This window comes from Lactuca virosa, chromosome 4, assembly GCF_052849685.1.
Source record: "Lactuca virosa cultivar CGN04683 chromosome 4, Lactuca_virosa_CGN04683_v6, whole genome shotgun sequence".
Classification (NCBI taxonomy): domain Eukaryota; kingdom Viridiplantae; phylum Streptophyta; class Magnoliopsida; order Asterales; family Asteraceae; genus Lactuca; species Lactuca virosa.
Genome location: NC_136429.1, coordinates 43279855 through 43294912, shown reverse-complemented (window position 1 = coordinate 43294912; position 15058 = coordinate 43279855). Strand labels below are relative to the sequence as shown.

The following is a 15058-nucleotide window of genomic DNA, read 5'->3' as shown; positions in this document are numbered from 1 at the left end:
TTCTAAAACCCTTGTAAATTTCAAAAATATAGGGTGGAGGCTAGGGTTTCAAGAACCCTAGAGATTTTCGAAAATTGCCTCCTCAGGGTTTAGTTTCTATAAAACCTAATTTTGATCTATTCAACTTTGTACAAGATCAGTGAGAACAATGACTCTGATACCATTGATGGGTTTTATATGTTACAAAAATTTCATTTTGGCGGAAAAAACATAAACCCTAAGTTCATATGCACCCAAAAGGATCTATGATCTCACTATGATTTGCAAACAACTATTGAATATCAAGAATCCTAAAGTACATTGCTATTTTCAAAATTAACAAATGGGTTATAAGAAAAAAACATACCTTTAGTTTATTATAGCAAATAAACTAGTAATCCTTCTTTGATGGTCTTTAGAAAGCAAGCACCAGAAGTCTCGTGTCTCTAATGGCTCACACCTAAACCCTAGCAAGTTGGAGGCTTAAGCAGAGAGAGGAGGAGGAAGGAAAATTTTAAATTCTCTCTTTGGAATGAAGTGATTTTGAAAATCATAACCCAATGGGGTTTATATAGGTGATAGGGAGGCTAAGGATAATGCAGGTTCATTTTAGATAACCCTAATCCTTTTGCCTTCCCCCTAAGGCATCCAAGTTTCCTTAGAGCTCAAGAAAAGCTCTAGAAACCCTCTAGAACTCCTCTAGAACCGTCCCCCTTATGGGAGGTTCTAGAATTGGTCAATGTTCAACTTTTGAACATTGTCACTTTTAGTCCTTCCACTTTTAATTAATTCAATTAATCCCAAAATTAATTTCAATTAATTTTTAATTAAAGAATACTATTTCTAATTAATATATTATTCTCATAATATATTAATAAATAAGTTATTTTGATTTCTAATTAATTTATTAACCACAAAATAAATTAATAAATCAGTCTCTCTCTCTCTCTCTCTCTCTCTCCAAAAAACATTCTAATCAATTACTAGGTTTGAGTAGGGATGTCAAAAACTTCCGAGGGAGCCCGATTCCATACGGGATTAGTTTTTAAAAAAATTCGGAGGCGGGGGCGGGGGCAGGAATGGGATTAAATCTCGTATTATTTTCAAGACCGGGGGCGGGAGTGGGTATTTCCGTCCCGTACTCCTGTGGGGGCCCCGTTTGTTGGATTTGTCGTTTTGTAATGTTGAATTTGTAATGTTGGATTTTTAATTTTTTAGTTGTTAAAAAACTAGATTTTAAGCTTTTAAAGTTATGAAAAATAATTTTTTTAGCCCAAAATATAATAGTTTTTTTTAGCAAAAAAATCAATTTTAAGCTTATAAAACGGGGGAACGGGAGCGGGATCGGGGGTGATAAAGGTATTCGGGTGAGGGATCGGGGGCTATGTAAACGGGGGATTCGGGGTGTGGGTGGGAGCGGGATCGAGGGCTATGTAAACGGATATATTTTATATTTATTGTATTTCATTGGAGTTAAAATGCAAAAATATTTAAAAAAATACAATCAAATAAAAAACATTAATGCTTAAAGAGGTTACAAAAAAACCACTTGAAAAAAAAGGCATTCAAAATAGAAAAAAACACACATTTGAAAAAAATGGAATTTTTTTTTGCTAGGAAATGTCCGAAGATGTTAAAAAAACTCTAATCCGCATCTACATCAGAAAGAAGAACGCAAGAACCTTTTTAGATACGCAGTCCTCTAAACAAAACAACCTTTGTGCAAATACTAATCTTTGCATATGGTCCGCAAAGACAAAACATATGTAAAATAAAAAAACAAACACCACCAAAGTGTAGAGACATTATTACACGACGACAACTAAAACAACGCTCTAGAGATTTTCAATAATAATTTACAATTGGGGAAAGACAATATGAGTTTTTGTCAATAATAATTTACGACGACAATCTGCTCTACTATTAAACTATTCAGTTTATGTCAAATATGAATTCAACCCTCAAAACTTATTTATGAAATATAAATGTAATGTGACCCAAGAAACATGGTCCTGGCAATTTAATATAGATGTCGCTGCTTTTGCATATATAACTTTGAATTTTTTATTTTTCTTAATTGGCAGCGCTGCAGATAGTCCTTATCACCCCGTTTGCACCTGTACGGGGATCAATTTCTCCCATCCTAACCATGGCTGCTGCAAAATCAGATGCAAACCTTGAAGGGCTGTTGCTGTACTCTAATAAGATGCTATCACTTGAGCCTCCATTAAAGAGCACCTGATCCGATTGAAGAAGACCTCTCCTCTGTACTAGATTTCTGAAGTAGTTGTTGTCAAATGAATTTGGTGTCACCAAATCAAGAGGTGCCATGTTATCATCTCCTTCTCCTCTAGTCAAAGGGCAGTTGCGTCTACGTGTGGTAGCAAAGTTAGCATCTATGTCCGACCCATTGCCATGTATCCTGCCTCGAAAAGCAACACACCGTGATTGCCCAATAGTATGAGCCCCTGATACGAAAAATATTGTTCATGAGTTTCAAAATTGGAGAAAGATAAATGTCGGTGATACCATGCATGCAGCGACATATGTAAAGGGTACAGATTATAAATTCTAACCGGATAAAGCAACCATGTCTCTTTCACTCAGACCCTTCACTTCAAAATCCGAAATGAGTGACTGTAGATCCTGATCAGCTCTTGGAAGATCGCTGTCGGCTTGACTTGGATATGCAGCAGTAGAATCTCTTCTACCAAGACCTACTGACCATGATGGACCACCCACCTGCATGTTTTTAAATTATCGATAAGTAAAAAGATGCAGATTTTATCTTTATTATATGAAAATTAATATTTAAGCCGTCAATTACCACAACAGAAGCATCACGGGCTGCAACAGCGAGAATATCAGCACATGAAACGATGCCGGGACATATATTCTCCACAGCAGATTTTGCTGCATCTATAACTTCGTATCCTCCAACCCCAACATTGGAAAATGTTGTCCTCTCAGTTGTGGGTGTGTCGTTTAGTAAAATAGATGCATCGCAACCCTGCAAATTTCGCCAGTATGAAGTTGCAAGTGTGTTAGCTAGGTATAGGTCAAAAAACACAGGCGACAATGTAAAATATCATGGAAACGAAAAAGAAACTTATATATAATGAATTAAACCTACCTGAACAAAACAATCATGAAAATGAAGGCGAATGAGAAGGGCTGCCATGCGACGTTGCCGTGACACTGCAGTCCTAATTGAAGTTCTGATGACGGTGAGTGCATTAGGGCATGTGCTTTCGTAGAAGATGGGAGACAACTGAGCTTTGCACCCAATACTGTTCAATGAAAGAATTAAAATGATGATATAAGGATAAATGGTTCGAAAAGAATGACGAGGATCCATTTGGTTGAAGATTCGGATTAAGTAAAGATCAACGGCGTGTGTTTTTGTTAAAGAACTGAAAAGTTGCAGGTTTGTCTGGGAAGTGTCATTGCTTGAGATATATATATGCACCTATACTTTAGAAGGCTGGCAAGTGGTGCATACAAGTGGTTCAGTTGGGTGAAAGAGTACCATCTCATTTATTATTTGCTTGTTGAATTAGCCACATAGACTAAGCGTAGTGTGCGCGTGGAGCCATGATACTTATAACTTAGTTCACTTTTCTTGACCTAGAATTAAAATTTGCTTTCACCAATTTGTACATTTAATGTAATTACCTTGGGTTACTGCCTTCCTGGAACCAGAGTTTTCAAATCCTTCTCTAACAAAACACATGACGTTTTCCCTTGGATGTACCGTCACTAGCATGCGCGGGATGTGTGACCGTACATGGTTCGTGTCATTTATTAGGAGGTCCTAAACCTTTTTATGTACGTTAAGTGACGGATTAAAGATAGATTAGTGACTGAACAGTGACAATTTTTATTTTGACTATAATTTTATAACAATTATAAACTTATCTCGTAGTATTAATGATTTTTTCTTATATAAAAAAATGTACTTAGGACCATTTTTTTCTTTTTTCGTACGGGGCCTATGAGACAAATGAAATTAAGGAGTATAATAGTGTGTGTATGTGTGTTGCCCGTTATGAAGAAAAATAAGTGAACATCACTCAGGGGGAACTCACTACACAATGAAGTTATGATTTGTGGCAATAGAGTTGGTGTAAGACTGTAAATACAATTGTTGGATTAGTGTCTAAGCCCGTAACTATATTTGGTAAGTACTTGACCCGGTTGTGTATGGTCCTTTTAGGTTGCATTCACCAAAGCAACATGATAGGATGATTTATGAATAAAGAGGTTATTATGATTTATTAATATGTTATATATATAATATATTAAAGGAGAAATCATATAGTTTAATTAATATTAGACAAAAATTAATTAATAATTAATTATGTGGCTAAAAGAGATTAATTAAATAAAATGGACTTGAACTGTCAATTGTGTGATAGTTGATTTGGACTGAGAATCCTTTTGGATTTAAGGGGTGGACGAAAATTAGAGTGGGAGCCCATCTAATTTCGTCCAAGGCTTTTATTCTGGAAGGTTCTTTGGACTGCTTAAGGCCTAAGCTATCCAATTAGGGTTTTGACTTAAACCCTAACAGCACAAGTATAAATAGACCCTTTAGGCTCCTGAAATCGGCTAACCCTACTTCTAAGAATACCAGAGCCGACTTCAAGAGCTTCCAACCTCTCTCCAAGATCATCCTCTTGCTTGTGGTGTTTGTAAGCCATTAAAGGAGTGACATTTGTGACTCTAAGCTCCAAGGATAAGAAGATTCAAGCTTTGAAGAAGAGGTAATCATCTAGATCTGTTTTGGTATGTCAATTTCGAATTATATACACTAGATCTAGGGTTAGAAAGTCTTGGATGAATTGCATGTACAATAGAGAAGCCTAGATCCAAGCTTTAGGGTTTGCATGAGCACATAGGATGTTCTTTTGGCCAAAACTCATCAACAATATCATCTACCTAAAGTATATATAATGTAAGCATCAACCGATGCTAAATAATATATATATATATATATATATATATATATATATATATATATATATATATCCTCCTTAATAACTGAAGGTTTTTTTTGCCACATGTCAATCTTTCATGATTTTTGATACTTGTCAAATTTTGGTTTGTTTCAATTTTTAAAATTAAAGTCATATACTTATATATGTAAATTATTAAATATCATATATATCATATTAAATTGTAATAAATACGTTTCTTCCTTTCTTATTTTAAAATTGTACATTAAAAAATATTTTATGTTTACACTTTAATGTTTAATCTTTTTTTTAAATCAACCCGTGTAATACACGAGTCTCACACCTATTATATATATATATATATATATATATATATATATATATATATATATATATATATATATATATATATATATATATAGAGAGAGAGAGAGAGAGATGAGAATGATCAAATGAGAACACCTAAAACATTGAGAACGCAAGAACAATTCTGGACCAATCAATATATGAGGGCATATTAGTAATTATATATTTTCTTAAAATTAAAATAAAATAAAATTCAATCAAAATCCCTTAAATTTAGGATCGGTTACCAAATTCGATTTTTTTTATGTTAATGGAATCTAAAAATCATTTTTACCGAATTTTATTTAAAAACTAAAAAAAAATCTTTAAAAAATCATTTTTTTTCTCGTGTTTCACATAAATCATGCGTAAATCGTAAATAATAATAAATAAACTATCAATCGTAAATGATTATATTAGAATTTGAATTTGTACATTAATATTGACAAAATTATAGTTAATGATTTAAAACCATGTATTCATACATTAACGCACATTTTCATTCATAAATATAAAATGCTATTGTTTTTAATGAATACAGTCATAATCGTAATTGAATAAAGCACAATATAAAATTTTAAAAATCATTACATTTATAATTGTAAATGAATAAGAACAATTTCTAAAATAAATCTCATATAGCTATAATCACAAATGAATACAATACATAGTATAAATAACTATTTTATATATGTATCATAAATGAATAACTCAAAACATAAAAGAAATTACAATGTGATAATTAGCTATTCGTCTATGAGAATACAAGAATACAAAATTGAAACATCATGCTCCACGTTTCTTCAAAATTTTGTCTGTTGGTGAAATTGATGTTTTTCTCTTCTCTAGAGCATCCATCTACAACAAATGTTATAATCATTAATGATTGAAACTCAAAGTTTACCTCTTGATCTATATATTTAAAAGTTATTCCATTAAATCTAAAATTATGACATCAAAGAAATTAAAACGCATAATCAAAAATTATGACATCAAAGAAATTAAAACTCAAAATCACTTTAACTTGGATATTAAAAATGTATGCTAATTGAAAGATATAGGGCATAAAAACTTAAATTATGTGTAGAAACAGCCAAAAGAATTTAAGCCTCATGCTAAATAGATTCGTTTCAAATTTTGACCATGTAATTCCTTTATTGGTTAATTCGAAAGGATCAAACACCATATAAATTAGATAAAAGATATTACCACCATTCAAAGTGACATTTTTAATTTGACCATGTGATTTCGATTTTGACAAACACGAAAACATATCATCGAAATTTGTTGACAAATTTTAAAAAATATCCCATAATGCTACCGACAATGCAAACCAATTAGATTAAAGCTCACGTAACTGACACCAAAACATTCCTTCGTTTGAGAATAAATATCATCAAAGACTCAAATTCGATCAACCAGAATTGAAGCTTTGTTGAAAACACAATTTCGATCTAACACCCTACGAGTCGAAGCAGCTACTAGACCATTGAAACCAGTCAAGATCGAAACTACACTGCCAACCAAAATCAATTACTGATCCATAGAAACAAGTAAATGAAGATGGTGGTGACGGGAGAATGATGAAGACGACAAGTATGAGAGACATGGTGATAGGGTTTGTGATAACCTAGTTTGGTTGATTTATTTTAATAAGGTTGACTGACTTTAATTTCCATATAATAGTTGCTAATTTTGTGGAAATAATCAAAAAGAAAATTAGCTTCATACCCTTTTCCTATTTTTTGAAATTTAAAAAATATTTAAATTAGTTGGAAATTAAATAAATGCCAATTTAATTTCAGCCTCAAATTTTGAAATTTGAAGGGTCCAAAATTATTCTCACATTCTCAACTTTTTGGGTGTTCTCAATTGATCCTACTCCTATATATATATATATATATATATATATATATATATATATATATATATATATATATATATATATATATATATATATATATATATATATATATATAGAGAGAGAGAGAGAGAGCAAATCGTTGAAACTACACATGTGGTGCATATATTTAAGGCCATATATTGATTTACAAACATGTTGTGTCGTGTCGAGTTAGAACATTAATCATGTGGTGGCAAACCATTTATTTTTGTGTTGGGTTGAAGGTTAGAGTTTAGACCTTGTAAATCTGTTGTGTCGTAATAAAACACTACTGACCATTAAAGAAGTTCAAAAAGTGTGAGTTAGGGAGCCAGAAGGAAAAAAATAAAACTTTGAATGTGTAAAAATTGGGTGGCGGAAGGACAAAATTCATAATACATAAAATAAAAATCATATATATAAAGTTTGTTAATATATATGATAAATTATTTATATTTAAAAATACAAAAAAAAAATCTAAATCTAAATTAATATATAATATGAAGGATGTTGTAAATAAGTAGATGACAAAATTTTCTACCCTAATGTCAAATGTGTAAGAGTTATTTTCAACTCCTATAACAAATATGTCAAATATGTATAAGAACTTATTAATTATGTCTAGTGATTTAACTAGTATAAATAGCACCATTGTAAAAGATACACCAATTTGAATACTTTATATAAGTTATCAAATTCTCTCAAAATCTCCATTCTTCTTTCTTAAGGTTATTAGTTTAGTTTTATTAATCTTGTTTTAATTACGTCAAATTTACAACACGTTATCAGCACGAAAGCTCTAATCAAGGTTATTAAACAAGTGGAAAATCACATCTATCTTGATCAACGTATGTATTACTTATTAAAAACACTATTAATTATAAAACCTCAATCATATTAAAATAATAATAATACTAATGAATTAATGAAACTTATACATTATGGACTACTAACAATTTTTATTTCATATACTAACATTTCTTTATGTATTCTAATTTTTATACTAACATTTACATTATGCAACTAATTTTTATTTATGGAAACTAGCATTTATATTATGCAACTAACTTTTATTTATGCATACTAACATTTATATTATGCTACTAACTTTTATTTGTGCATACTAACATTTAAATTATATTTATTTATACATGTCAATGTTTATTTATATTTTAGATACTCTTCATAATTTTATTTAAACATTTACTAATATTTATTTATGTTTCTACTTAGTAAAGTTATGTATTAGTTATAAGTCTTATTACATGATTTATAAAATACATATACATATATACACAACGGGAATATATATGCAACGATTATAAACAGCAAAAACAACGACTATATTTTTTTTTACCATAAATAAACATCTTTACCCTGCTTATTTTACCCACAACAAATATTTCTCTCTTCTATCAAATAAATCAATTTCAAGAAATCAAGCTTCAAGATGATTCATCCTTTTGTGATAATCATGACTATAATAGTCATGTTACTTTTCATCCCAATCCTTAACATCGAAGATAATATGGAATTCCATCTACATTTAGGCTTGTATACAATGTTAACTTTACCGCTTTTTTTTGTGTAATATTTATTGAAATAAATGGATTTTAATTTTAATTTTTATTTTGTTTAAAATTTATAGTTACATTATGTCCAACATTGCAAAGCTCGAGTTTGCAGCACTTGAAGTTAGTGGGAAAAACTATGTGTCATGGATGATAGATGTAAAAATGCATCTTGAATTCATGGGTATCTCAAATACTATATATGAATTTAATAATTGCTTGACACAAGACAAAGCAAAAGCACAAGTTTTCCTTCGTAAGCATATTGATGAAATGTTGAGATTTGAATATCTTGATGTTACTGATCCAAGTATTCTCTGGAATCTTTTGAAAGAAATATTTGATCATCAAAAGGAAGTTATACTTCCAAATTCTAGAGATGAATGGAGAACACAAAGGTTTCAAGACTTCAAGAAAGTAAATGAATACAACTCAGCTTTGTTTAGAATATGTTCACAACTCAAGTATTGTGGACAAGAGGTTACTGATGAAGATATGTTGGAGAAAACTTACTCAACATTTCATGCAATAAACATTACCTTGATGCAACAATATCGAATGCGAAAGTTCACAAGATATTCTGAACTGAATGCATGTATGCTCGTTGCAGAGCAAAACAATGAACTCTTGATGAAAAACCATGAATCTCGTCCAACGGGATCAGTAGCACTTCCTGAAGCAAATGCTACAAATATTGATGGTCATCGAAACAATACACGTGGACGAGGGCGAGGTCGTGGTCGAGGACGAGGCCGTGGCTATTTTAATCGAAACCAAAGCCATAATCAGAACCATAATTTTGGTCGTGGACAAGATAATAATCGTGGTCGTGGCCAGAAAAGGAATAATTACCAATATTCACAAAGAAACAATGTCCACACACAAGATAAGGCCAAAGTGGCAAGGCATGACACTGGGACATCACAAAAATCTGATGGTTCATGTTATAGATGTGGTAGCACAGGCCATTGGTCAAGGACCTGTCGCACACCTGCACATCTTTGTCAACTTTATCAAGAGTCCATTAAAGGAAAAGGAAAAGAAGCAAACCTCATTGATAATGTTGAATTCACTCCGCTAAATGTTGCTGATTTCTGTAATGACATGGAAGACATAAACTAAAAAAAAATCTATTATTGTTCTAGTAAAACTGTTTTTCCTTCGTTTGTTTTTCATGTAATGTCTTTTCTACAATAAATGAACTTTCTTTTTAATAATAATTATGATTATGTTTATTCACTTATTATTCCTTTTATATGTGAAGTTTAATATGAGTCCAACTGGAGCAAAACACCAAGAAAAGATTGGAGATCTTTGTATAGCAGATAGTGGTAGTACACATACTATTCTGAAATCAAAGGAATATTTTTCAGAATTAGTACCAACAAAAACAGTCATACATACAATATCAGGTCATGCAGACTTGATAGAGGGAACCGGGAAAGCCCATTTTATATTACCAAATGGTACAAGCTTTTGTATAGAAAATGCCTTATTTTCTCCAAAGTCTAATAGAAACTTATTAAGTTTCAATGACATATATTTCAAAGGTTATGACACAAAAACTGTGACCATTGAAAATAAGAAATATATGTATATTATAGACAAAAACCATGTGCTTGAAAAACTACTAACACTTGATTCTGGTCTGCATTATACATATATACATATGATTGAATCAAATATGGTAGTCGAAGGAAAACATTGTGATCCTGGGACATTCAGTTTATGGCATGATAGGTTAGGCCACCCAGGATTAACAATGATGCGAAGGATAATTGAGAATACACATGGGCATCCATTGAAGGACCAAAAGCTCCCTCAATCCAACAGCATAAAACCATGTGCATCTTGTTCCCTTGGAAAGTTAATTATAAAACATTCTCCAATGAAAGTTGAAAGGGAGTTACCTAGATTTCTAGAAAGAATTCAAGGTGATATATGTGGACCGATTCACCCACCATCTGGACCATTTAGATACTTTATGGTCTTAATAGATGCATCCAGCAAATGGTCTCATGTTTGCCTATTATCAACTCGTAATATGGCATTTGCAAAGTTTCTTGCCCAAATTATTAAATTAAGAGCACATTTCCCTGATTATACTATCAAAAGAGTGAGACTTGATAATGCTGGTGAATTTACTTCACAAGCATTTAATGACTATTGGATGTCTGTAGGAATTGTTGTTGAGCATCCAGTTGCTCATGTACACACACAAAATGGTTTAGCTGAATCACTGATTAAACGTCTCCAGCTAATAGCTAGACCATTAATAATGAGGACCAAACTTCCTATTTCTGTTTGGGGCCATGCAATCTTACATGTTGGATCATTGATACGCATGAGACCAAGTTCATATCATGTATATTCTCCACTACAACTTGCTTTCGGTCAAGAGCCAAATATATCCCATTTGAGAATTTTTGGGTGTGCAGTATATGTCCCTATTGCACCACCTCAACGGACAAAAATGGGTCATCAAAGAAGGTTGGGAATATATGTTGGTTATGAGTCCGTATCTATTATAAGATATCTTGAACCATTAACAGGTGATGTTTTCACAACACGCCTAGCAGATTGTCAATTTGATGAGGCAAATTTCCCATCATTAGGTGGAGAAAAGAAGATTCCAGAAAAGGATGTGTCATGGCATGAGCCTTCTTTATCATATCTTGACCCTCTCACAAAGCAATGTGACATGGAAGTTCAAAAGATAATGCATTTCCAAGAAATGGCAAATCAATTACCTGATGCATTTACTGACACAAAAAGGGTGACTAAATCATATATACCAGCTGTCAATGTTCCAGCTTGAATTGACATTCCACATGGACAATCTGATGATAAAGTCACTCAAGAGTCTAAAACACGCCTGAATCGTGGAAGTCCATTTGGTTCTAAAGATAAGAACCCACGAAAAAGAAGAGGAGCAGAAAATGCACTAGATCACGAGGAAAGTGTTCCTAGAGAAACACGAATTATTCAAATTCCCCCAGGAAAGGAGGATGATGCACTAAATTATGGTCAGACAAATAGAATATGTGACCAAAATGAAACTGACAATATAGGTGCAATATTTTCTTATTCAGTTGCATGTGATATTATGAATGATGATCCCGAACCACAATCTATCATTGAATGTCAAAGAATAAATGATTGGGCTAAATGGAAGGAAGCTATGCAAGTTGAATTAAATTCTCTTAACAAGAGAAAGGTTTTTGGGAACATTATCCTCACACCTGAACTTGTGAAACCATTAGGATATAGATGGATCTTCGTACGAAAAAGAAATGAGAAAGACGAAATTATAAGATACAAGGCCAGGCTTGTTGCTCAAGGTTTCTCTCAAAGACCTGGAATTGATTATGAAGAAACTTATTCACCGGTAATGGATGCAACCACTTTCAGATATTTAATCAGCTTGGCAGTATCTAAAAATTTAGAGATGCGTCTTATGGATGTTGTTACAGCTTACTTGTATGGATCACTTGATAGTGATATCTATATGAAAATCCCTAAAGGATTTAAAATGCCTGAAGCATTAAGTGCAAAACCCAAAGAAATGTACTCTATAAAATTACGAAGATCTTTGTATGGGTTAAAACAATCTGGGCGCATGTGGTACAATCGTTTGAGCGATTATTTGACAAGTAAAGGTTATAAAAATAACACTATTTTTCCATGTGTATTTATTAAGAAAACAACATCTGGATATGTGATCATAACAGTCTATGTTGATGATCTAAACACCATTGGAACGAATAAAGAAATCCTTTAAGTGATTGAACTTTTAAAGAAAGAGTTTGAAATGAAAGATCTTGGAAAAACCAAATATTGTCTTGGTTTACAGATTGAGCATATGCCTAACGGAATACTTGTATATCAATCAAATTACACATAAAGAGTCTTGAGACGTTTCAACATGGACAATTCTAATCCTTTAAGCACTCCAATGGTTGTTAGATCATTAAATATTGACAAGGATCCATTTCGTCCATGCAAAGAAAATGAAGAAGTCCTTGGTCCAGAAGTACCATACCTTAATGCAATTGGAGCTCTTATGTATCTTACCAACTGTACTCGACCTGACATTTCTTTCGCTGTAAACTTGCTAGCAAGATTTAGTTCAGCCCCAACAAAAAGACATTAGAATGGAATCAAACATATTTTTTGATACCTTCGAGGAACTAGTGATTTAGGGTTATTTTATCCTAACAATTCAAAAGAAAGCTTGATTAGTTATGCAGATGCAGGTTATTTGTCTGATCCTCATAAAGCTAGATCTCAAACTGGATACATATTCATGAATGGAGGTACCGCAATTTCCTGACGTTCTCAAAAGCAAACACTTGTTACCACATCCTCAAATCATGCTGAAGTAATTGCACTAAATGAAGCTAGTAGAGAATGTACATGGTTGAGATCAATGGCACATCTAGTTTTAACTTCACGTGGACTTGAAAAAGATATAGGTCCAACTTTAATATACGAAGATAACTCAGCATGTGTTACTCAAATGAAAGAAGGATATATCAAGAGCGACAGGACAAAACATATACCTCCAAAGTTTTTCGAGTACACTCAAGAGCTTATAAAGAACCATCAAGTTGAAATCAAATATGTTCAATCCAGTAACAATGCATCAGACCTTTTTACGAAGACACTTCCTACTGCAATCTTCAGGAAACATGTCCATGGCATCGGAATGCGACATGTGCATAGAATATAATGTGACAGATGTCTAAATAAGGGGGAGTCAACTATACACTGCACTCTTTTTCCCTTCGCTAAAGTTTTTTCCCACTGGGTTTTCTTTAGCAAGGTTTTTAATGAGGCAGTACTTCAAGGTTGAACTCTAATTTGAAATGATGTCATCCAAGGGGGAGTGTTGTAAATAAGTGGATGACAACATTTTCTACCCTAATGTCAAATGTGTAAGAGTTATTTTCAACTCCTATAACAAATATGTCAAATATGTGTAAGAACTTATTAATTATGTCTAGTGATTTAACTAGTATAAATAGCACCATTACATATGTAAAAGATACACCAATTTGAATACTTTATATAAGTTATCAAATTCTCTCCAAATCTCCATTCTTCTTTCTTAAGGTTATTAGTTTAGTTTTATTAATCTTGTTTTAATTACGTCAAATTTACAACAAAGGATTTATTATATCGTGATGGATTTGTTGCTAATGAATAATGATTATGTGCTAGCCAAGTCAAAGTGGTTTTTGACTTTTAATAAGAGTGTTGCTAAATTGATATTTCACGAACATCGTTTATCAAAAATCAATCTATAATTAGTTACATAAAACTATTTTTTTCCGTAAAATAATGCAATTTGAATCAATAAAATATGGTAATTTCATACGTACCCACAAATTGTTTTGTATATCTTTTGCGAGTGAAATAGTACTATATGTATATCCTCATTATTTGACCATTTATGTTTATAGTAGCATCCTAAAATAATTGAATAACTTAATTAAATAGCGTGTCTATATGGTAAAATGAGATTTAAAAATGATTTTCAGCTTAGTTTTGAGCGTGAATAACAACATCCTAGCTCGACTCCACTTTTGAGTGGAAGGTAGATATGGGAAAAAAACATCATTTTTTTATTTACATACCATCTAATTTGTAGTAATTAGGGGTTTTTGGATAGGGAAAGAAGTGGATGCTTATTGCTTATTGCTTATTGCTTATTTCCACCACAATAAGTTGAATTTAAGTGTTTGGATATGAATCTTTAAAAATCAGCTTATTGTGGTAGGAATAAGCTAAATAAGCTGATTTTAATAAGCAAAGGGGGGGGGGGGGGGGGGGTTTATTGCTTAATTTTAGTGATTTGAGAATTTACCTAATCACCCTTTTAAAAAACGATACATAAACCCATAAACCCTTTTGTCGATCAATTGCTTCACAATTCTGCTGCCTTTCGCTATTCCTTCTTCTCGACGTGCCATCGACGACCTGCAAGCCATCGACGATCAGGTTTGCGGTTTCTTCCTTTTTCGTCTGGTATACATCGACGACTTGGAACTGTGTTTGTGTTTCTTTTTTTTTCCGTCATGCATAAACCGACCAGGAAGGCATGGATGCTTCTTTTTTCTTCATCCTTGATTGCTGTTGTTATTTGTTGCTATTGATGCATCTAGCTGTAATATTGTTGCTTTTTTTTTCTTTTTTTTTGCTCCTACGTGCTACACCCCTGTGATGGTGTTTCTTCATCCTTGATCATAAAGTGCCCCTGTGATGCTTTTTTTTCTTCATCCTTTATTCTTGTTGTTATTTGCTCCTATTGATGGTAGTGA

At 32.3% G+C, this 15058-nt stretch overlaps 1 protein-coding gene across 1 annotated transcript; it reads right to left on the bottom strand.

Annotated features, from left to right (window-relative positions):
- Positions 1-1733: 1733 nt before the first annotated feature.
- On the bottom strand, positions 1734-3418 carry LOC145109700 (lignin-forming anionic peroxidase-like). Its single transcript, XM_079046890.1, has 4 exons — positions 3113-3418; positions 2807-2989; positions 2556-2721; positions 1734-2447 (listed from the first exon to the last, which is right to left on the bottom strand). The coding sequence occupies exons 1-4, from the start codon at positions 3335-3337 to the stop codon at positions 2053-2055; spliced, it is 969 nt and encodes a 322-aa protein (XP_078903016.1). The 5' UTR covers positions 3338-3418; the 3' UTR covers positions 1734-2052.
- Between the last annotated feature and the right edge of the window lie 11640 nt (positions 3419-15058).

What these genes read in the sequence shown, in the direction of transcription:
- LOC145109700 (XM_079046890.1), bottom strand. Translation starts at nt 3,337, where the DNA reads ATGGATCCTCGTCATTCTTTTCGAACCATTTATCCTTATATCATCATT. An exon ending in CCCGTGATGCTTCTGTTGTG is followed by an intron (nt 2,722 to 2,806) that starts GTAATTGACGGC and finishes AAAAACATGCAG; the next exon opens with GTGGGTGGTCCATCATGGTC. An exon ending in AGACATGGTTGCTTTATCCG is followed by an intron (nt 2,448 to 2,555) that starts GTTAGAATTTAT and finishes TTTTCGTATCAG; the next exon opens with GGGCTCATACTATTGGGCAA.